Source organism: Rhinoderma darwinii, chromosome 5, assembly GCF_050947455.1.
Source record: "Rhinoderma darwinii isolate aRhiDar2 chromosome 5, aRhiDar2.hap1, whole genome shotgun sequence".
Taxonomy (NCBI): Eukaryota; Metazoa; Chordata; class Amphibia; order Anura; family Rhinodermatidae; genus Rhinoderma; species Rhinoderma darwinii.
This window is the reverse complement of record NC_134691.1, coordinates 321,139,668-321,164,638: the sequence shown is the minus strand read 5'-3', so window position 1 is coordinate 321,164,638 and position 24,971 is coordinate 321,139,668. Positions and strand designations below refer to the sequence as shown.

At 41.6% G+C, this 24,971-nt stretch overlaps 1 protein-coding gene across 3 annotated transcripts in view; it reads right to left on the bottom strand.

The window, feature by feature from the left end:
- NEBL (nebulette) overlaps positions 1–24,971 on the bottom strand; it is a 195,720-nt gene that overhangs the window by 60,758 nt on the left and 109,991 nt on the right. For 2 of the 3 annotated variants that reach the window (XM_075827577.1, XM_075827578.1), the window contains exon 4: positions 21,170–21,277. In XM_075827577.1, the coding sequence (XP_075683692.1) occupies positions 21,170–21,277 (108 nt within the window). Of the gene's footprint in view, positions 1–14,423; positions 14,667–21,169; positions 21,278–24,971 lie in introns of those variants that run through there. The other variant, XM_075827579.1, reaches the window with a different exon arrangement.

Below are 24,971 nucleotides of genomic sequence, written 5' to 3'. Positions count from 1 at the left end.
CAGCATCAAGGATGCTTTTTATATTCCTAAATGTAATTTATAAAGGAACATATATTAAAGCAATATATATTGTTGTGTTCACTTGAAAGGGGCTGAGCTGCAATACCCGACGCAGACCATAGACAGTAGTGGCGCTTTTTCTGGGAGAAAAACAAGAGACTACTTTTTCTAATCCGGTAAAACCCCTTTAAACAACTGCTATAGAACATTTGCTGGTGCATGTGGGTGACAACACTCGATGTCCATGCTCTTATGAAGATTGATTGGTGCCACTCATATGTGTCACAAGAAGAGGAAAGATGTCTACCAGTCCCAGGGCTTCAGAGGGATTCAGACTTAGTGCTCATGTCAGATGATTTCTTAATTAATAACATATGATGTAATGTACACACTAATGTAAGTTATAAGAATATTACAAGCCACCAAGGCATACCTCCTAACCATCCCGGATTCAGCGGGACAGTTCCGAATTCCGGGCGGTATCTTGCTGTCCTGGACGGCCAAGGGTATGTCCCGTTGTCAACTGTACTCCTCAGGACGCAGATACAGTTGAACCTAATTCTGAAGTAGGGAACCATCAGCTTTCTGCTTCAGAATTAGTTCAGAGCGGAGAAGCAGAGGGAGTTGATCCGCTCACCGAGGACTCCCTGGGCACAGCGCTACATTAAGCGCTGTGCTTGGGGAAGCCCTTGACGTCACTGTTCGTTGCCGATGATGAGGCCGGGGATAACGCTCCTAGAGGAAATCCCTGAGGGCACTGTCCATGTATGGACATTAAAGTCAGGGACTCCTCCTGGAGCAGAATCCCCGACCAGAATCAGCAACGGGGATTCCTCTCAAGGAGTAGCCACTGACGTCACTGTCCATATATGGACAGTAACACCAGGGCTTCCCCCTAGGAGTGGAAACCCCGGCCTATGCTCTGGCTGGGGATTCTGCTCCTAGAGAGAGTCTCAATGGCGCTATCTACAGGGGGGGAGCTATCTTCAAGGGGAGTGTGGCACTATCTACCGCATCGGTTGTCCCTCTTTGTGATACTTGAAAGTTGGAAGCTATGACCAAGGAGTTCCATACCCATATAAAAGGGGGTAAGTTATTTATTATAACACATAAAGAAGAAGTTATTCAGCAGCTTCAGTGTACATTATATAACTGTCACAGCTTCTGAAAAACAATATAATACATACTGCAGACCTTCAGGGAGTTTCAGATCAATCAATGATTAACAGGAATCTGCACATTAGGGCCAATTTTCGGGCAAACAAGCGTTCACAGATCGCTCGTTCAGGATCATTGCCCTGTGTAAAAGGGCCTTTACTCTTCAAAATGCGGTTCTGCAGCAGCTCGTTTATCATTTACCCTAAGGTGCAGATTCTCGTTAATCATTGATTGATTGATCTGAAACTCCCTGGTGGTCTGCAGTATATATTATATAGTTTTGCAGAAGCTGTGACACAGAGCTATATAATATATACTGCAGCTGCTGAATAACTCCTTCTTTAAAGAAAGAGGGAGCACTAGATGTCAGTCACAGGAAAAAAATCTCTCTGCAAATGTGATCTGTAAAAGATCAGGAAGGGATCAGCAGCGCCTATGTAGTACCACTCATCTCTGTATAATCGTCAGGTTCTGACATCATAATGTGATGTTTATACAAATATTATTAACAGGGACGTCAATGCAAAATTCCATTGGTGTTTATTATAAACTAATAATCTTAATAATAATAATAATAATAATAATAATAATAATAATAATAATAATAATAATAATAATAATAATAATAATAATAATAAAAAACTAAAAAAATCCCAAAAATAAAACACTACAAAACATGTTGATGATCTGTCATTTAAATTGCAGCCGTGTTGTAAGGATATATAGCAATTAATGGATATGAACTTCTCAGAAAAGTATTTGATCAGGCATGAAACCAAGAATGAATGACAACATGAACTTCAGGGGCATGCTCGGAGATAAGCCTGGCGTGGCACACATCACAGGGCTCATTCAAATGAAGCCTGGTCTGCAGAAAAATAGAGCACTTGAGCGGAGAATTCCTCATTCTCTGTGCAGCCAGCAGTTCAGGCAGGTTAATATTTAATATGGTAAATAATCCTCCTGCTTAGACAGAACGTTTTGAGAAAATCAGCTTAAAGCGTAAGTCTTTCTGTATTCATACAAAACTGTCTTTATTGGAATCTAACCACGCTACGACTGGAATCAAAAATGCCGTTTTTGATGTCATTTTTTGAGCCAAAGCCAGAATGCTCCAATAGAAATGAAATGTATAAGTTCTTCCTTTATACTTCCCATCCCCTTTGAATCCACTCCTGGCTTTGACTACAAAAGCTGCATTACAAACTGTATGTGGGATTCCAGACTTAAAAGCTATGTACACTTTAGACATTTTTTATGGAAAAAAAACAACTTATTTCAATCAGTGTGTTTTGTACAACTTTCTAAATACTTTTTATTAAAAGTTATTTTTACTTTTTGAGATAGAGCTGCTTTGTATCCTGTGTACAAGAGTAGCTATATAATGCGCTGAGACCTGTATCTGTCAGGTCTGCGGGAATGACGGGTTCAGTGAAAGCGAGTCCTGGCTCCACCTGTAATCAATCACAAGTTATGAACCCGTCAGTATCGCTGACCTGATGGATACAGGTTTCAGCGCTAGACACAGCTGCTCTGTATACAGGAAAAGTAAAAATTATTTTTAATAAAAAGTATTTTGAAAGTTGCACCAAACACAATGTTAGACATTTTTCATGAAAAAAATAAATAAAAATTATTTCAAAGGTGTACATAGCCTATAAAGGGGATGTCTGGGATTAGGTAAAAAAAAAAAAGAGGGGGCCTTTTTTATCATAAACAGCGCCACTCCTGTCTATGGGTTACGTCTGGTATTGCAGCAAAATTCGCCGAGGTATGATACCAGATTTTATTGGATTGAGGTTCTTAGATCTGTTGAACTCTAAGCAATTTTTACAAAGATTACTCTTAAATTGGCGGTAGATAGAATAGGTCACCTTCACACACAACCCTTTAATGTTAAGGCAAATTGTACAGTATGGCAATTTTATTAATAATTGATCTTTGGAATGAATAGGTGTCCATTATTTTCAATGGATGCAGATGGTTTACCAGAACCAGCATAATGAAATGCCCGTCGTCCTGTCTACTATATGGCCAAAGTAGACATTGTACCTTATTTAGAAATTCTCACAAATCCGCTTTTAATCCCATTGCAAGAGCAATGACACATCAGCGTAAAATAAACTCCAGAATTAATAACCTCTACAAGTATGTGCAGTGAGTTATCCTACGCTGGCATGCTGGTTCCTGGGTGGAATGAGCGCTTTTCCCCATTGTGGAGCCTGCTGGGTTTTTGATTGCCTACAGCAGCCTTAATCTGAACAGCGACTGGAACCAATTTGGAGCGTACAACGTGGAGGTCATTCCAAGACAGCAGGTACGGAGCAGAACGAGAGCAGGTGACAAATATTGCCAAGACTGAGGTAATGCTCCTGGCTTTATGTCACATTGCTGGGATTTATGAGGGAATATATAAAGAAGTGGTGTAGGGTCAGTTATATTTCAGGAATAAAATATAAATCGGCAATGCTTTATATAGAATTTGATAAATTTTATAGCATCAACTAGTAAATCTGAGAACCCAATCATTAGCCAAATACAAAGATTGGAGATTTCAACTGATAGTACTCTATGGGCTCATACTGTACTGAATGATTTCATACACAGGTACAAGGAGGGTTTTTTCTCATAATTCCACGGGAATCTGCAGGAAAAAAAATCGTAGGATGCTCCATCTCATTCTGTATTATGGAACTATTCTTTTCTAGAAGCATAACTTACTGCGGACACAGCCAAAACTCTCATTGTCTGATTCATTCCCTTCTTGATTACTGTAAATCATTACTAATCAGTCGTCTCTTCTCTAAACTCTCCCCTCTCCAATCTATCCTAAATCAGCCAGGCTCATCTTTCTTACCAACCCAACCGCTTTACCAATGCCTCTACCCTGTGCCAGTCACTGCACTGGATCACTACACCAATGCCTCTACCCTGTGCCAGTCACTGCACTGGACCGCTACACCAATGCCTCTGCCCTGTGCCAGTCACTGCACTGGACCGCTACACCAATGCCTCTACCCTGTGCCAGTCACTGCACTGTACCGCTACACCAATGCCTCTACCCTGTGCCAGTCACTGCACTGGACCGCTACACCAATGCCTCTACCCTGTGCCAGTCACTGCACTGGACCGCTACACCAATGCCTCTACCCTGTGCCAGTCACTGCACTGGACCGCTACACCAATGCCTCTACCCTGTGCCAGTCACTGCACTGGACCACTACACCAATGCCTCTACCCTGTGCCAGTTACTGCACTGGACCGCTACACCAATACCTCTGTCCTGTGCCAGTCACTGCACTGGACCGCTACACCAATGCCTCTGTCCTGTGCCAGTCACTGCACTGGACCGCTACACCAATGCCTCTACCCTGTGCCAGTCACTGCACTGGACCGCTACACCAATGCCTCTACCCTGTGCCAGTCACTGCACTGTACCGCTACACCAATGCCTCTACCCTGTGCCAGTCACTGCACTGGACCGCTACACCAATGCCTCTACCCTGTGCCAGTCACTGCACTGGACCGCTACACCAATGCCTCTACCCTGTGCCAGTCACTGCACTGGACCGCTACACCAATGCCTCTACCCTGTGCCAGTCACTGCACTGGACCACTACACCAATGCCTCTACCCTGTGCCAGTTACTGCACTGGACCGCTACACCAATACCTCTGTCCTGTGCCAGTCACTGCACTGGACCGCTACACCAATGCCTCTGTCCTGTGCCAGTCACTGCACTGGACCGCTACACCAATGCCTCTACCCTGTGCCAATCACTGCACTGGACCGCTACACCAATGCCTCTATCCTGTGCCAGTCACTGCACTGGACCGCTACACCAATGCCTCTACCCTGTGCCAGTCACTGCACTGGACCACTACACCAATGCCTCTACCCTGTGCCAGTCACTGCACTGGACCGCTACACCAATGCCTCTACCCTGTGCCAGTCACTGCACTGGACCACTACACTAATGCCTCTACCCTGTGCCAGTCACTGCACTGGACCACTACACCAATGCCTCTACCCTGTGCCAGTCACTGCACTGGACCACTACACCAATGCCTCTACCCTGTGCCAGACTGCACTGGTTACCCATGCGCTTCAGTTCAAACTTATTACTCTCACCCTTAAAGCTCTCCACAGTGCTGCACCTCCTTACATCTCCTCTCTGTCTACTACCCTACCCACGCTCTAGCATCCTCAATCCTCGTGTCACCCCTATTTCCTCATAGATTGTAAGCTCTTGTGAGCAGCGCTCTACCTCCTTTTCAGTCACCCCTATTTCTTCATGGATTGTTAGCTCTTGCGAGCAGCACCCTCATTCCTCTTGTGTGACCCCTATTTCCTAATAGATTGTGAGCTCTTGCGAGCAGCGTCCTCACTCCTTGTGTCACCCCTATTTCCTCATAGATTGTAAGCTCTTGTGAGCAGCGCCCTCACTCGTCTTGTGTCACCCCTATTTCCTCATAGATTGTAAGCTCTTGCGAGCAGCGCCCTCACTCCTCGTGTCACCCCTATTTCCTCATAGATGGTAAGCTCTTGCGAGCAGCGCCCTCACTCATCTTGTGTCACCCCTATTTCCTCATAGATTGTAAGCTCTTGCGAGCAGCACCATCATTCCACTTGTGTCACCCCTATTTCCTCATAGATTGTAAGCTCGTGAGCAGTGTCCTCACTCCTCGTGTCACCCCTATTTCTTCATGGATTGTTAGCTCCTGCGAGCAGCGCCCTCATTCCTCTTGTGTCACCCCTATTTCCTCAGATTGTAAGCTCGCGAGCAGTTTCCTCACTCCTCGTGTCACCACTATTTCCTCATAGATTGTAAGCTCTTGCGAGCAGCGTTCTCACTCCTCTTGTCACCCCTATTTCTTCCTAGATTGTAAGCTCTTGCGAGCAGCATCCTCGCTCCTCTTGTATGAATTGTATATTAGTTTTGTCACTATGTAATGTCGGATATTGTCTGTACATGTTCTGTCTGTATTGTAAAGTGCTGCAGAATATGTTGGCGCTATATAAATAAAAATTATTATTATTATTATTGCTTGCAGGGGAGAATACGATGAATGAGTTTTCTAAGCTAATCTTGATTTTATTCATTGACCTTAAAGGCCGTCGGGAGCATGCAGGTGCTGATCAATACAATTTCCTTAAGCAGCATGAACGAGTTACAGAACTGATTCCTGGATTCTGCCCTGATAAATTGTTGTGTCAATCACATGTTCACTCTCTGATGTGAAAATATTCAGCGACTTCACAGGGTTTCCACAAAGTATTTGTTATTTTAGAAGACACTGGATTTGCAGAACATACGATATAAGGAAATATAATGTATATTTAGCTCTGTATTACAAAGATATTCTTCATAACTAATACTGCTAGGGTAGAATATCTCAGTAATATGGCGTCCGGTGGTACGTGGCACGATTGTCTTTTCTGTTTGATTCGTGCAGAAAATGATATGCCACTGTATGACGTCGTAGGCATATGGAGATACAGTGAAGCACCACTGACTTCTATGGGTGCCGCATATTATGACTTTGTGCAACATGGAGCTTTTATGTAGCTGTAATACAGTAGTGTGCATGAGAATTACAGTAATCTGACTAGTGGCGTGAGCTCAAAAAAAGAGAAAAGGTCACAAATTTTTTTATCAAATTGCGACTTTTCTAGCCAGAAAACCGGAGTAGATCATATAATAAATTCTCCTAGTCCGTACAATGCTCGCTCAGCTTTCAGATGAGAGCAAAGCCAATCAGAAATGAAGGGGAAACGTGTTCTGCTGAGCGCTTCTGCCACTTCGTTTTAGCGATCGAATGGGGTCTTAGCGCCTGGACCCCCACTCAAAAGTTTAATTATACTTTCAGGTGTCTTTTCAGTTTCAAACAAACCTTATCGATTGTGTAATATAACGTCTTGTGATTATCTAATATACATAACGTTTCAATCCCTCTCGTTTTTCAAGATCTCTACAGGATGGCAGAGAATGGAAACATTCTGGCTTAAATGCTATGGACACCGTTGAAATCGTTTTTTGGGGGGCCGTTTTATCAGTGATTGCTGAAACTCTCTAAATACTTTTTGTTAAAAATTATTTTTACCTTTTGAGATACAGCTGCTTTATATCCTGTATACAGAGCAGCTGTATCTAGCGCCGAGACCTGAATCTGGCAGGTCTGACGGGTTCAGTGCCAGCGGGTCCTGCGTGTCTGTTATCGACTTAGATGTGATCGGTTAACAGCTCGATCCTGAGCAGCTGTATCTAGCGCTGAAACCTGTATCAATCAGGTCCGCAGAACTGATGGGTTCCATGACAGCGGGTTCTGCGTGTGATCCACCTGTTATCGATCACATCTAAGTTATGAGCTTCGATGTAATCGGTAACAGTTAGAGCCTGCATGTCATAGACACATGGGACCCTCTTTCACTGAACGCGTCAGTCCCGCGTACCTGACGGATTTAGGTTCTGGCGCACAATACAACTGCTACGTATACAGGATACAAAGCAGCTGTATCTCAAAAAGTTGAAATCATTTTTAATAAAAAGTATTTTGAAAGTTGTACCAATCACACGGAATCAGACAATTTTATATATAAAAAAAAATATTTCAAAGGTGTACATAGCCTTTAAATCCACCGGCTGAAATCCTCTTCAGAAAAAAATACTGCTCAGCAGCAGATGTGTCCAAGAAATTTCTGCGATGGAAAATTAGTTCCATACAACAGGATGGGGTCGTTTCTTCAGCAATAAATCTGACGTGTACGTGAACATACCAGAAGTGCATCAGAACTGTCTTGTAACAAGCTGTGCACCTATGTGAGCAGCACATATAGGACAGGTTTTAAGCCACTCGATGTAAACGCTAAGCAGAGTTCTTGAAAATGGGGAGAAATTTAAAGTTGCAGAAACTTTTTATATTACAATGATTAAGCGTTATTTATTTATATACTGGAAATCACTTTTATATAGGGACTTTAATGTTAAAGGGTCATTTCCATTTCAGACATCCACAGGATATGCCATAAATGTCTGTTAGGTGTGGGTCCCCCGTCTGGGACACCCCCTCAACCCTTGTCCCGCCTCACTGCATCCAGGCACACAATTCATGGATTAATCTCTATTCATTCTCTTACTGGATGTGGTGAGGCAGGACGGGGTCGGGACCCTTGTTCTCCAGATAGACCCACGTCTATCCCACAATTATCAGCCATTTATGTCTGAGATGGAAATACTCCTTTATAGGTCATCAATGTGTGATGAGTAAGGTTTCGATACTCGAGATTCCCACTGAACAGCAGAAAAAGGCCGGGCTCGCACGGGTTGGATACGCTGCGTAAAAACTGTGCAGCCTATTCAACCTGGAACCCGCAGCACCTTCCGTCCGTAAAATCGCACCACACTGTGGTGCGGTATTTCCGACAGAATTTCTCCTGCAGAAAGCAGCGCTTGAATAAAAAAACATCGATACTCCCTCTTCTCTGTGCGTAGTCCGTCTTTCTATGATGTCGTTGCAGGCCATGAGACGCTGCAGCCTGTGAATGGCTTCCTTCACACACACTTTTTGCGTGGCTTGTTTTTTTTTTTTTTTAAAGTTAAATTTTTTTAGGAAAATGGTATATGCATTCTTTATGGCGTTTTTTTTTTTTTTTTTTAAATGGTGTATTTCTCTACCTATGGTTTTTTAGGTGGCGTTTTTCACATTGCAAGTGATTAAAAGATCACGTGACACACAGATTCTCCTCTACAGCACAAACGCCACTAAAAACAACATAAAAAAACGCCATACCCAATGAAGTGGGCAAAATAAAAGCTATAAACGACACAAAATGCTGGGAAAAACTCCGAAGCCAGGCTTGCTACAATTTTAAACAAAAAGGCAGTGATGCAAAAAACGCATGACAAAATAAAATAAAAAAAACACCAAAAAATGCCATGTGTGTTCAAGCTAACATTTGGCCACAGCGGTCTTTGTTGCAAAAATCTGGCAAATAACGCCAGGAAAAATGGCAGAATAAAAATTTTGTTTTTCCTAAAAACGCCGTGTGTGAAGCCACCCTTAAAAATGTGTAATAAAAAGGATAGAAAATATATATTTTACAGTAATAAAAAAAGAGATAAAACAAATTAATTTGAGCCAGAGGTTACATTTTGCATAAAACGGAAAAACTCAATATTTGAACATTAAATCTAAGGTATACGTTACAAGCACAAGAAACCTGCGTGCATGTGGACAAGATCAGAACATCCGACTGGTTTGTACTTGTTTAATAATTCAATGATACATATATTTCTCCAGGCAAATTGGAAGGTGCTCAAAATCAATATATGCCCTTCTAAATATACTGTATATCAATCAGCTTAAGAGAAAAACTGGCCCTCATATCAAACTTGACGCACGGTTAAATATCCTCAAATGTTTTTTCATTAAAAAGGTGTAACAGTGTGATTGGTGCAACTTTATAATTACATCTTATTAAAAAATATTTTTACTTTTTCAGATACAGCTACTTTGTATTCTGTATACTGAGTAGCTGTATCTTGAGCTGAGACCTGAATCCGGGTCCTGTGCATGTCTGGTATCAGTCACATCTAATTTATTAACTTAGATGTGATCGGTAACAGCTCGAACCTGCGCTGACCCGACGGATTCAGGTTTTAGCTCTAGATAGAGCTGCTCTGTATACAGGATACAAAGCAGATGTATCTCAAAAAGTTAAAATAATTTTTAATAAATTGTAATTATAAAGTTGCATCAAACACTCTGATACACGATTTGAGTTTTATTTAAAAAAAAAACGTTTTCATAGCCTTTAAACATTGAAATGTGTTAGGAATTATTTTTCTTGAACTGAATTCTCTGACTGGTAAAAATAGATTTTTGGCATTAGTCTTTGATATCAAGTCTGATACAACATATCTTTAATGCTGTTACATAGGGGGAATATTCACACTTGGCGCATTAGCTGTAGATATTCCGCAACAGATTTCATTAAAAAAAATCCACTGAGAAACCGTTCATAAATTGACCTGCAGTGTCGTTTTCTAATCCGCAACATGCAAATTTATGCTGCGGAATTGCTGCACTTTTGTTGCGGATTTTCCTCATTGAATTCAATGGGGACGTAAAACCCACAATAAATAGCAAATGTTGTGATTTTTGCAGTGGAAAAGATGCGATCCCGCTGCAAAAATTGGATATAAATAAAACAATCCTTTTTTGATTTAAAATTATTTTTAAAAAGTCTAAATGTACCCCCCCCCCCCCGGGCATTGCCATAGCGACGCATTCCTCTGCTCTCAGTGCAGCCCGGCTTCCTGGGATGATGTTTCATCCCATGTGACTACTGCAGCCAATCACATGCTGCAGCGGTCACTTGGGCTGCAGCGTCATCACAGGAGAGCAGACACCAAATCAGTAGGAATCAAATTTATTATATTAATGTTTATTTCATCCTGCCCCAGGAACCCTCTCAATTCTCTCATTAAACTTAGTACCTTTGGATCTTTAAAAATGTGAGACTATCAGTTAAAGGGAACCTGTCACGTCAAACATACGGTACCATCTGCGGGCAGCATGTTAGAGAAAACAAGGATTTGAGCAGATGGATATATAGTTTTGTTGTAGGTAATGTTTCAGGATAACCTATAATTTAATTATTTAAATTCCTACTGTGGGCTAAAGGGTCCAGTGGGCGGTCCTACTCTGTGATTGGTATCTATTCATGTATACACAGTAATGCAGGGAAGGGTCTCAATGGTTGAGACTGCCCACTAGACTCTTTAGCCCATCGTGAGCAGAGATTTAAATAAATAAATTACAGGTTATAATAAATAATTTTGGGCAAAACTATATATCAATCTGCTCAGCTCTTCCAGCTCTGCAACATAATGCTTCCAGCTTGGACAGCCTGTTCAATGTGACGTTTCCCCTTAATACTGTTGGATGCCAAAGTAATTTAACTACCTATCTCATATCTATCTATCAATCTATCTATCTATCTATCTATCTCATATCTATCTATCTATCTATCTCATATCTATCTATCTATCTATCTATCTATCTCATATCTATTTTTATTTATTTTTTCAATTCAAAGAAGCTTTATTGGCAGGACCAAATACATATTAGCATTGCCAAAGCAAGTAAGAAGTAAGGGAATGAGGGATAGGGACTGAGGGATTGGAGGATAGGGACACATCTAGGGTCGGGGTTATACAAGTCCATGGCATATCATGTCTCTCTCAGTCTATGGCATGCAGTGACATGTTGTGCCGCTGTGCCCACTGTGTTTTCCTCTTCACCCAGCAGGATATATAGTTTCTCTTCCTCTTCCATGGAGCTGAAGTCTGGTAAGAGATCAGAGAGTCTCCTGAAGTGAGTGTCCCTCACTGCTGAGTATTTGGAGCAGTATAGCAGGAAGTGGGCCTCATCCTCCACGGCCTCCTGGTCGCACTGTTGGCACAGTCGGCTCTCCCTGGGTTTGTAGGTTTGTCTGTGGCGCCCGGATTCGATGAGCAGTTTGTGGGCGCTCAGTCTGTAGCGGCTCAGGATCTGTCTGTCTCTGGGGTTTGGCAGTTTCTCCAGATATGGCGCCAGTTTATATTCTCGCTGTAGACTCCGGTATATTATCAGTTTCTGGGATGTCTTTATGTCGTTCCTGCAGTCACTGATATACTCCTCTTGGCCCTCGTTTATTGTCTTCTTGATTTCGGCTTTTGTGAGGCCGCGCTGAGTGACATTTTCTTCAGGCCGGGTCAGGGTGAGATGTTCTGCGGGACCTGGTTTACCTGGGACCCCTTGGTGTAGCAAGGCTTTATGGTGATAGGAACTTTGCCTGCTGCTGTGTAGATGGGCCCAGAATGATAGCGCCCTCTTCTGGATTGTGAGGTGTAGTGGGAATCTGCCCAGTTCTGCCCGACAGGCACTATTTGAGGTGCTCCGATGGACTTGGAGAAGGTGTTTGCAGAATTCTAGGTGGAAGATTTCTGTTGGGCTGGAATCCCACCTTGACCAGTCTGGGTATGTGTCCGGACCCCAGACTTCACTTGCATACAGGAGTATTGGGGAGATGATGGAGTCAAAGATTTTAAGCCAGACCGTCACTGGTGGTTTGAGGTGATAGAGTTTTCTTCTGATGGCATAGAAGGTTTTGCACGCCTTGTCTTTCAGCATCTCAATGGCTTGTTTAAAGCTTCCTGATTGGTTGATTTCTAGGCCCAGGTAGGTGTACCTGTCGGTCGCTGTGAGTGTGGCGTTATTTAGTGTGAAGGTCGGGTGCCTGGGGGATTTTGAGTTTCTCTTCTGGAACACCATGATGTTGGTTTTCTTTGCATTGATGGGTAGTACCCACGTGGAGCTGAATTTTTCTAGGATTTGCAGGTTGTCTTGGAGACCTTTCTCGGTTGGTGATAGCAGCAGAAGGTCATCTGCATACAACAGAAATTTCACCTGGGTGTCATGGAGGGCGAGACCTGGTGCTGAGGAGGATTCCAGAGCTGTGGCCAGTTCATTGATGTAGATGTTGAAGAGCATTGGACTGAGGCTGCAGCCTTGTCGGACTCCTCGGCTCTGCTGGAAATCAGCCGTTCTTCTCCCATTCACCTTCACGCTGCATCTGTTCTCTGTGTAGGAGCTTCTGATGACGTCATAGGTTTTACCTCCTATTCCGCTCTCCAGCAGTTTCAGGAATAGGCCCGAGTGCCACACTGAGTCGAAGGCCTTCTTAAAGTCCACAAAACAGGAGTAAATCTTCCCATGCTTTGTATTGTGGACGTGGCTCTTGATGAGGCTGCGCAGGGTGTAGATGTGGTCAGTGGTGCGGTGGTTTGGCATGAACCCAGCTTGGCTTTGGTTGAGGACATTGTGCTGGGTGAGGAAGCTGAGGATTCTCTTATTCAGGATGCTATTGAACAGTGTCCCCGGGTTGCTGCTGACACATATCCCTCGGTAGTTGGCTGGGTCGTACCTGTCCCCACTCTTGTGGATTGGTGTTATAAGGTCTTGGTTCCAGATTTGAGGGAAGTAGCCGGCACTCAGCACCATAATGAATAGTTTTACTATTGCGGCCTGTATTTCTGACGAGCTGTGTTTTATCATTTCTGGTGAGATTCTGTCTAGGCCGCTGGATTTTTGACACCTTATGTCTGAGGTTCTCTCTGTTACTTCTTGCAGTGTTATTGGTGCGTCTATCTATCTATCTATTTATCTATCTCATATCTATCTATTTATCTCATATCAATCTATCTATCTCATATCTATCTATCTCATATCTATCTATATATCTATCTCATATCTATCTATCTATCTATCTCATATATATTTATCTCATATCTATCTATCTATCTATCTCATATATATCTATCTATCTATCTATTTAATATCTATTTAATATCTATCAATCTATCTCAGATTGATCGATATGAGATAGATTGATCGATATGAGATAGATTGATCGATATGAGATAGATAGATAGATAGATAGATAGATAGATAGATAGATAGATTTCAGTCCCCAGCACAAAATGTCCCCATTTGTACAACCCCTATCCATATGCTTCACTAGGACATATGGACGTCATAGGGTTGGGAATCCCCCTTTATGAGAGATTGGAGAGCCACCATACAGAGCATCCCCCACTCTGGCTTACTTGACACAGCCTTGTTCTTCATGGTTGCCCTTTTTCAATGGAATTCATATAATACCACATAAATGAGTGGCCTCCTCTGCCTCCCCCAGATGTTAGATTACCATAATTCCTCTATATCAATTTAACTATTAATTTTTGGTATATTTTAAATTAAATCTAGAGAAGAGGATTCTGAGTAGATCTTATTTCGAGCTGTGCAGGGCTATGATTGGTTGATGCCATGTAAGGGCCCACCCTCCTTATATATTGTATGGATGATGGGTTCACTTTAAGACAAGTATCAACTAAACGTTCTCGAAATGAAGTGTTATTATTGTGTTTGTAATGATGGTACTTTGGCACACTGCTGCTTTCTGTCATTTCTATTTTATCTACCACTGCAACAAGAGAAACATACAAAGTGCAAATGACACAATTGAAGCCTTTCAAATCCACCGTTTGCCAGATTGAGAGAATAAGACACCGCATCTTAAAATTCAGCACAGCTACTGGGAGTGCATAAAGGACATTCCCAGTACAATAGGCCCATTTAGCTCATGAGATTTTGCTTTCAACAGTAGCATTCCCCTGGAAACCATCAACTTATTTTCTCAAGTAGATCTCATTTCCTTACCTCCTAAATCTTGCCAGGTGTCCCTTTTGAGTTTGGCCATATCACAGGAGGAACGGGACAATTATTTCCTTTCAGTCCTTGCCTTTCCACTTATTACTGCTTTCTGATGTCTCTTCTGGAACAAGAAGATGAAGAAGAAGGGGCTGTCATAAAGATAGAAGTCCTGGATGTTGGAACCGGTAATTCTGTTGCTAGACACTAAGAATTGCCAGTCTTAATCCTGAGCTCGAAAGTCATACAGCTTTTTACAGTGTACCTTCCATCATTGCTGTAAATGACCAAAAAAATTAACATCAGTGTCAGAAGATATTTCAGATAATGGGGCAGAATATTTAATCACTTCGCAGAGGATCTATTTCATTTCTAATCAAAGCCTTTTCTGTTGCCTGCACAATACCCCCTCACAGCACACTGGCTAGAATATACTATCTTGTTCCGGCACATTTTGTCCCTGAAGCATTATTTAATGTATTATCTTCATGTGCATTCTGCTGCCGAGTAGGAGAGACCGAAAACAAGTCTGTGCAGCATAGTAAGGCAGTGTTTTATATAGCAAATAGAGCTGTTCATGTAGCGACATGTACTCTATTGTTGGTCACCAAGAAGTCTCAAAACCTGCAGAATACACTACAAGAAATAAGCAGACTTGTAGTCGGTTACAGTAGTATTATTGAAATTGTGGGCATGTTACTGTAACTGAACTTAGGTCTTAATATTCCTTACACAAATTTTGTAGCATAGCTCTTACCTAACAAATATTTGGTTTGCTGCCCTAGCCCTGTATCTAAATATTTTGGCCAGGGTACAATGGCTTGTTGGCACCCCCCTGGTGCCTGGTACCCAGGGCTTATACCCCCCCCTTTCCCGCTACTCCCCTACTTACCACGATAGTATTAGTATATTGTGATGAAGTCTGCGTGATTGCCATGGACTTTAGGCATACATAGCTTTTCAGGTGACTTTTCAGAATAAGCTGCCATATGTGTGTACATGAGGAATAACACTACTAATAGTCATTATACGATGTGTATTCTGCATTTTTTAGCCGTTTTGCCCTCTGTAGGCTCTATCTCTAATTCTCAGATTTGTTCGAGCTAGTTGGTAGAGTCTAACTGCTATTATGTCTTCCATATACTGCCCACATAGAAGATGAACATCCTGCTCTTCTACCACACACACGCACACACACATATATATATATCTCAGCTTCAGTAGCATGGAGGACATTCCATAGCAGTAACAAGCAGTGAAAAGAAATATATTGTTTTTGCATTTTTGGGAGTTTTGGACAACTCTTGACTTAGCCTGCTCCGACCATTGCTAGAGAGTGTGCATATATATATATATATATATATATATATATATATATATATATATAATATATATTGCTGCTTGTAATAAGCAGTGTAGCTATGAATCCAGCACTTGGGTGAGATATAACACTTACTAGAAGTTGCAGCAGCGCCTGCGTCTCTGCCTCTCTTACTCTGCTTCTTCTCCCTCCTCCCCTTCTCCTCTCCATAGACTTCTATGGGCAGCATGTAAACTGATTCCTCAGTGAGCTAATAGTCCATCTTGTCTTGAGACGACAGAAAAAGCAGTAAATTCAGATTTAGTGAAACGTTATGAGGGAGGGGGAAGAAAGGAGCCTGATAAGTGGAGAAAGTAAACTCTCTTTAAGGAATATATCTTACAAAGTTTCTTATATTTACTTGTGCTATTGATTTATGCAATTATTGAAAAGTTAGTGGTCATTTCAGTTATAGCAGATGTACTTAATTTAACTACTGAACTATTTTTCCTACAATACAGATAATTGACAGATAATGCACTCCAACATTCTAGAAAAAATAGATGTCTAGATGTAATGCATGAGCTTTAATGTGTGTTTATATGTCAGTGAACCTAGATATGTGAGGCCATAACTGTTCTTCTTAGGATTGCAAGAAGCAGATCCTACAGCTGGCTATGAACATCAGAAGTCTAAGTTGTCAGCCACCAAATGGTCATCGATGACAGAAGTCTCATTTGGTTCTGTAAACTTGGCTAAATGAAACTCTGTTGAACAGTTATGTTAAGAGTTTGTGTGTTAAGCTGGCGACACAAGGTAGGTCAAGTAGAAGATGTGATACTGAAAAACTTCACATTCAATATCAATGGTAATACTCCACGGTAAAAGTGGTCAATGCAAAATAAGGGTATTATATTAAGTAATGGCTGCTTTTCATCTATTGAAGCCATTTAAGAGGTGCAAGATCTAACCAGCTGTAATTTGGGATCCAACGGCACCTCATATTTATCTCACGTTTATCATTTCATATTTATATTTGAGGTCATCTGCTCTAGAACAGGTTGATCTTCTAGAGCACTGGTCTACCAAATAATAATATATGGCACTGAAATTTATCATACAGACAATATCTTACACATTCATAAAATATTGAATTATGTTATATTTATTAATGCATATAATATTTTCTAGGAGATTATTAAACATGTGTTTTTTCTAAGCGTAGTCTTTCCCAACCTGGCTCCTGCCAACGTCAGTGGTCTGGTATGGGGCTAAAGTCAGTTTAGGGGTCTGGTCAACTTATTATTCGGCTTACAAATAAAAACAATTTACTTGGGTATTACTTCTTTTAGCCTTTCTTTTGAAAAAAAAAATAATAATTGGTAGGGGTTCCCCGAGACTTTAATTTTCAGGAGTTCTACAATTCTAAAAATGTTGGGAATGACTGTCCTAGGGAATTAATCTGAACCATTATATATATACCTGTGTATAAACACATTGCTGGATTTCCTTTGCTGTTTAAGTAAATCTAAAAAAAAATCCAAACCCTTAGATCTTCACAAGGACTTCTCTACAAGTAACAGTACTTTAGTGTGTGCATGTCACCCGTACCAAATACAGAGAAGGTGCTGCGGAAAAGCTTATTAACAAAACACGTACATTTAGTAGAACCATGGAAAAATTGGCAAGACATTTCTAAAACTGTATTATACACGGATTCGTAATTACAGCTTGCCAAATAATATACATTATATTTAGACGACTGTGCGGTCTGCCCTTGTCCAATCCCTTTAAATGGATTATATTCTTACTATTATTGTATAGAGGGCCAGTTATAGTGGAACCAATGTGCTTTAAAAGACTGTCCAAGGATTGAATAGAAGTTTAATGTCCATTTTTGGGTCATCTCGTTCAGCCAGGTACCTCTCGTTGCTCTATGGCCTTCAGCAGCACCCTGAAGACAAAAACGGAGAATCACCAATTATAATAAAACTCTATGGTCGGCCATAGACCGATGTAAAACTGCCACCCATGAGAGGTGAAAGGTCTGCTCATTCACAATCCAAAAACTAGTGAACAACCATGCTTATAAGAAACGCCCATGCTTATAAGAAACGCCCATGCTTATAAGAAACGCCCATGCTTATAAGAAACGCCCATGCTTATAAGAAAAATTAAGAATCATATCTATAACTTATTGGAAAAAAAAAAAGTATTGCAGGTGTTCATTATCTCTCCAAATATATTGTATGTCTGAGTTTTTGCCAGGTCATCACTGGATATGATCAGGATAACCAGAAGTGGGCCAAATGGGTGAAGTAAGCTACATCATCATTATTTTAACCTCATGCGTATACATTAGTTTGGAAGGCTACACTGCTCTAACTTATGCCTTAAAAAAACGACCAAACATAAAAACTGTAGGAGTTTTACCCCATTCTCCAGTCCATTTTTAATTTTTAATATTATTTTGTATATTTTAGATATATTGCTAAAAATTATGGAAATAACACTAAGGCCAGTTTCAGACGGATGTAATGCCGTTTCAATTTAAGGTCCATAATACCGCACCCGGACTCATTGCGGTTCTATTGACCCTAGGGTTCTAGGGCGATGCAAGTTCAATCTAGTAGAACCATGGGGGGTTCGTGTGTTGAATCCATAGAACAGATGTTGAAAGGCTGTCATGTTACGGACATCTGAAACTTATCCAAAACACCTTACTAACAAATAGTCCCTAGATGGGTATTACATGTATACTTCACTATTATATGCCTCGAGCAAACAGCCCACCTACAATAAGATCTTGTATGCTGGGCATGGATTTACTGGCCCCTTCGTGTGCAGTGTGCAGACGGGCTGCCAACTATAGACCGCCATGAATCAGCCTAACCTTGTAGTCGTAGGAAAGAGGACTAATATGTTTATAGGTTTAGATTTCCTATAGGCTTCTTGAATTTTACAAGTAGTCCTGAAATAGGTAAATACAATTTTAGTCTTTCTGGGGCAAGGACCAGAATAAGTTTCTTATTAAATATGTCAGTGCTATATAAATATAAATAATTATGTATAAAACAACGACTATATACAACAAACATAACATAAAGGGTAAAAGCATTCAGCAAATGTTTTTGAAATCTTTATATTACATTACAGGGGGCCCATTATATTATCCCAAATTATATTGAGAATAATTGTTAATATTAGCAAATATTTCATTCAGTTTCCCAGAAAAGTACTTACGTTTTCACGAGGTGTTTCTTGGCGGTTTCCTCTTTCTAGTGCAGTAGTCTTGCAGATATAAGATTGATGTGGACACTAGTAAGGTAGTAGGGTCACCACACATTACTAGCAGGGTACACTAAGGTCATCATATTACATACAGTCGTTTAATATTTTAAGAGTTGCAACAATATGCATGGAGATTTGATAATGTGGCTCAAGGCTTTGGTTAAAGGGGTTGTTCAGAAGTAGAACATGAAACATTTTATATGGTATACTTTAATAACTGCATCTGGAGTAATAAAACGATCGCTTGCTCTGGACTGGCCACTGCTATGTTGGCTGTATTGCTTATAATGTAAGGAGCGGAATGTGGGCGGGACTGATGCTGTATGATTGACAGCTCTGCTCTAATGTACCGCTGCAAAGTCCTGTGCTGGAAGAATACTGATCATACTGCTATCAGAATTATAAAACATTGTCACACATTTATATATATATATATATATATATATATATATATATATATATATATATATATATTTATTTTTTATTTATTTTAATGATGATAATAGAACTGTGGGTTGTGTCTGGTGATCTCCCAGCAGAAGTAAGTAAGGAAGCCAAAATGATGACATCTTACCCAATGCCCATGGGCAGGAATGGACGTCTCCCTTGGATGCCACATATAACAATGTTTGTTTGCATGTCTTTGAAGGGGTGGTCTTAAAAATGACAACCCCTTTATATAATGAAGCCGGCCTGGCGATCAGCTGGTCCGGCTTTATTAACCCCTTGCAAACAGCTGTTGGCCACATATTTCTGTTGCAGTAGCCGCTGCAGGGAAAGTGTAGTATTACATGACGGCCATTTGTATCCATGTAATACATGGATTGGCCGAGTACACTAGAGCAAGAGCCGATGTCTGCAGCAGCCCTCTACTTTGGTTAATAGAGGGGGTCCCAAGCAGGGGATTTACCCCCATCCCAATAGAGAATATAAACAGGGCTTGTCATGATGAAGAAACTATGCAGATTTTGAATATAATTGGGAGAGGTTTACCCATAACCAATAAGATTTCAGCTCTCATTTTTCAGTGGTTCCTTGGAGAATGGAAGCAGCAACTCGATTGGTTGCTAAGACCACTGCTCCAATTTTCCCTTGCATTAGTTTTGATGAATCCCCTGAATTGAGCATTAGTAAGATCTTTTCAACCTGATGGCAGGTTTCTAGTTTCTTGCTGTCTCCACTGAAATAAGATCTTTTAAGAATAGAGAATCCTGGGAAATATGTTTGTAGGATAGATTTAAAAAACTTTTTCTTTCTTATTAGATGTGAGAATGCATTTTTAATACTCAGCATATGTGGGCAGAAATAGCTTTCAGCCTCTTATAAAGTGGATCAATTTGCTTAGAATACAAAAAAAACGGTGAAAAGTTGTCAAAGACCAGAATTGTTCTGAAGATGAGAAGAAGATATTTACAAAGAAATGTACGGACTATGAAAGTGTATGATGTGCAGGTGAGAAGGGAAGAGATGAGCCTTATACTGTTATCTTTAGTCCTTTAAAATGAGATTTTATGAATATTTTTTTAGAATCTGTGACGTGAGCCGTAGGCAATCTGTAGGCCCCATGGTGCCTCTGTACGGCACTGTATTACGGAAGTATTCTCCCAATTCTAGGGGAGAATATCTCCATGATACAGCGTATTACAAAACTTTATGTAACTCCATATATACCTCTGTAAAATTAGAGGCATATGGAGGTTCCGTATGGGCTAATAGACTTCTATGGGTGCCGAATTACCACTCCATGCAATTTAGAGCTTCTTTATAGCCATGATACGGCCGTGTGTATGATTCTTGATTTTTATTTAATCTTGACATGCAAAGTTAACACATACTTCAGGATATCTGTGTATATGGCACCATTCCTCTGTTATTAAAAAAAATAAAAAAGTACTGCACATTAAAAAAAATCCCTTGGGAAAATTCTCAAAGCTCAAAATGTCTGCGATTTGTTATAGATAGAGTTGATTTAAAGCACAACATACAGTCTGTATACTGTATCATGTATATATGTAGATATGTACGTATCGTTTCTGCATTTGAACCTGACACACATTCACACAGACACATTTACTTTATCTTCACATACCAACACTATAAAAAAAACACGTCACATCAACACTGCCATGGTCCCACATTTTATAAGGGTAACACTTGGACATACGTTACTAATTTGCTCTTGAGTTTTTTTGAGTCTTTGTAGCTCGGGTGTGTCTGTGACAATGCTAAAGCCTCGTCCTTTACTTTCTTCAAAGTCTCTCTTATATTTTACCTGCAAAACAAATATAAATGTATATATATATCAATCAGTTATACATTACTATTTGCACATGAACTGATTGATATCCGACTCATACAATAGTCTATTCAGGAAAATGGTATGATGTAATTGACGCAACTGGACAGTAACCCAAAGCTTTTTTTGTTTCCTTTTAATGTAATGACTTATAGACATATGTAGACTTTATTTTACTTGTTGCATTATTTTTTATTATGTAATCTATGGGGAAAGAATAAGAAATATTTAGTCCTCAACTTTAATGGGGTTGTCCTAACTAGGCAAACCTTTCTTGAAAGAGAGCCATTCTGGCGATCCAGTGATCACCGTGGGTCCTTCTTTGGAAATCTTGGCGATTAGCTTATATGACTGGGGTAAATAGGATAACTTTATTTCCTTTTTAGCTTTGTTGTGTAGACTGGGAGCCAATCAGCAGAGCCATCTCATTATCATTGGAAGGTTTGCAAGAAAATGACAGCTCTATTGTATTACAGAATGCCTAGATAAGACAGGATATCAACACTATACACACATGCAATACTCTATAAGCAGCTCCCCTGTGACCCCCTGCTCTATGGGGGAGGGCTTTCCTGGACACTTTTTTAGTCTATGGAAATTTTTCTCACCATTAACTGCCATTTTTTTACAGCTGCCATAAAGCACACACACCCTTCTGCACTGTTTATACAGACAATACAGAAAGGAAGTTTTTGCCTAAAATATGGCAGCCCTCAACAGGTTTTTAGAAATTAAAAATAATAATGTTTACAACATTTACAAAAAATGAAAAACATGATGCATGCCTAGATGCCTAGATTTATATCTGCAAACCTATCCATATCCAACCCTTCTAAGATACTTACTATTATAGATTAGCAGCAAGCAGCTGCATTAGCTAGCAATTAGAAATACAATGGATAATAACCCCCATCTAAGATGGACAAGATGGTCTAAGAAGTACAACCTATAGCTGCTCAACCACAGACCAAACGTCTCAGATACTTGAGGAAAAAGCTGCCTGCACAGATTAAAGCAGTATCTCAAGCACGCGGCCCGCGGGCCGCATGCGGCCTCTGGGGCTGTCATCTGCGGCCCGCGGGACACAGAGCCGCTAGTATCGGCTCTGCTCCGAGACTTTGGAATTCCCTGACATCGCTGTCCACATATGAACAGCGATGTCTGGGGCTTCCCCAGAGCCGGAGTCCCGAGCAGAGCGCTGGTGTCGGCTCTGCTCCGGGACTCTGTGGAATTCCCTGACATCGCTGCCCATATATGGACAGTGTGTCAGGGTCTTGCCCAGAGCGGAGCAGAGCGCTGGTGTCGGCTCTGCTCCTGGTCTCTGTGGAATTCCCTGACATCGCTGTCCACATATGATCAGCGATGTCTGGGGCTTCCCCAGAGCCGGAGTCCCGAGCAGAGCGCTGGTGTCGGCTCTGCTCCGGGACTCTGTGGAATTCCCTGACATCGCTGCCCATATATGGACAGTGTGTCAGGGTCTTCCCCAGAGCGGAGTCCCGGGCAGAGCGCTATTATCGGCTCTGCTCCGGGACTCTGGGGAAGCCTCTGACATCGCTGTCCATACATCGACAATGATGTCAGGGGCTTCCCAAGAGCAGGAGTCCCAGTGATGTCAAGGCCACAGCTGGAGTCCCAGGAAGAGCCTACTAGCGCTCTGCCTGGGACTCCAGCTCTGGGCAAGCCCCTGACATCACTGGGGCAGCCTCTACAGAGGGCACTGGGGCAGCCTCTACAGAGGGCACTGGGGCAGCCTCTACAGAGGGCACTGGGGCAGCCTCTACAGAGGGCACTGGGGCAGCCTCTACAGAGGGCACTGGGGCAGCCTCTACAGAGGGCACTGGGGCAGCCTCTACAGAGGGTACTGTGGCGTTATCTACAAGTGGGTGTGTGACAGTATCTGAAGAGGACACTGGCATTATCTAGGGGTGTGTTGCATTATCTACAGAGGGCACTGTGGCCTTATCTACAGAGGGCACTGTGGCCTTATCTACAGAGGGCACTGTGGCCTTATCTACAGAGGGCACTGTGGCCTTATCTACAGGGGGCACTGTGGCCTTATCTACAGAGGGCACTGTGGCCTTATCTACAGAGGGCACTGTGGCCTTATCTACAGAGGGCACTGTGGCCTTATCTACAGAGGGCACTGTGGCCTTATCTAGGGGTGTGTTGCATTATCCACAGAGGGCACTGCGGCAGCATCCACAGAGGACACTACGGCAGCATCCACAGAGGGCACTGCGGCAGCATCCACAGAGGGCACTGCGGCACTATCTAAAAAGGGGCTGCCCAATCTTGACATGTGTGCTAACTGAGCCGCCGGACTGCATTTAGCGACGCTTAAACTGGAAAGCTGGATTGTTGAAATAAGCACGTGGAGAAATATCTCAAATTTTAAACCTAGCGCTATTATTATAGTAATGTAGTATTATTATTATAGTAATATAGTGTTATAGTAGTTCAAATAACTAATTGATTAACAATAATTTTGTATTGTATCAAATTTGAAAGTAATGCGGCCCGTCATCTTCCCATTTTTTCTATATGCGGCCCACTTACCCGGCCGAGTTTGAGACCCCTGCTCTATCTTCTGAAGAGCTGCTTTATTAGACACAGCTCCATTAAGGCTGTATCTACCTCTGAGCACTTTTATAGTCAATGGAAACAGTCAACAAGCTTGTTGTCAGACACACCCCTAACAGCAAAGGCTATGTTAACATAAAATTTATTTTTTAGTTGTTTAACAAAAAGCCGGGAAAGCTCCCGAAGTATATGTTAAATGTAGGCTATGACGGATGTCCAACAGTGGCATCCATCACCAATAAGCTAGAACGACATCCATTTAATGGCTACATCATTAGCTTTTCAATAGCTTTTCATGACGTATACATTAAACTGTTAGGCATTCGTTTAATGCATCCGTCACCCACAAGCTATAATGGCATCCATTTAACGGATACATCATGTAAAGCTATTAAAAAGCTAATTCCGTATGTGTTTAATGGATGCCTGTACCGGATGCCATACAGTGGCATCCGTCACACATAGGCTACATTTTAAAAAATGTATATGTTTAACGTATAATTATTTTTTCACTGGACTCCACAGGATGGAATAGCTAAGTCTACTACGCTATCCCATCCTTTTTTTTTTTGCGGTATACTAACATATATTGGCCCGACAGAGGCTAAAATGACACTTTTTTGGCCTCAGTCTCACAATGGAGCACTATGGACACGTTTGGTAAAGAACACGCTAAAACGTAAAAAAAATTGTGATGTGAACAGGGTCTTAGCCATGCTCTCAGCATGCAATAGGACAACTCTATTATTTTATATCAGGATTAGGCTCTATTCACATCTGCGTTGGGGTCCCGTTCTGACGTTCCGTCTGAACCTTCCGTCGGAACGGGACCCTGACCAGACACAAACTGACACGACCGGAAACCAGAGGTTTCCGTTTCCATCACTATTGATTTCAATGGTGACGGATCCGGTGCCCATGGTTTCCATTTGTCTCTGTTGTGCACCGGACCCGTCGTTTTGCCGGAAACAATAGCGTAGTCGACTCGTGTCAGTTTGTGTCTGTTCAGGGTCCCGTTCTGATGGAAAGCTCCGACGGAACGTCAGAACGGGACCCAAACGCAGATGTGAACAAAGCCTTACAGTACGTA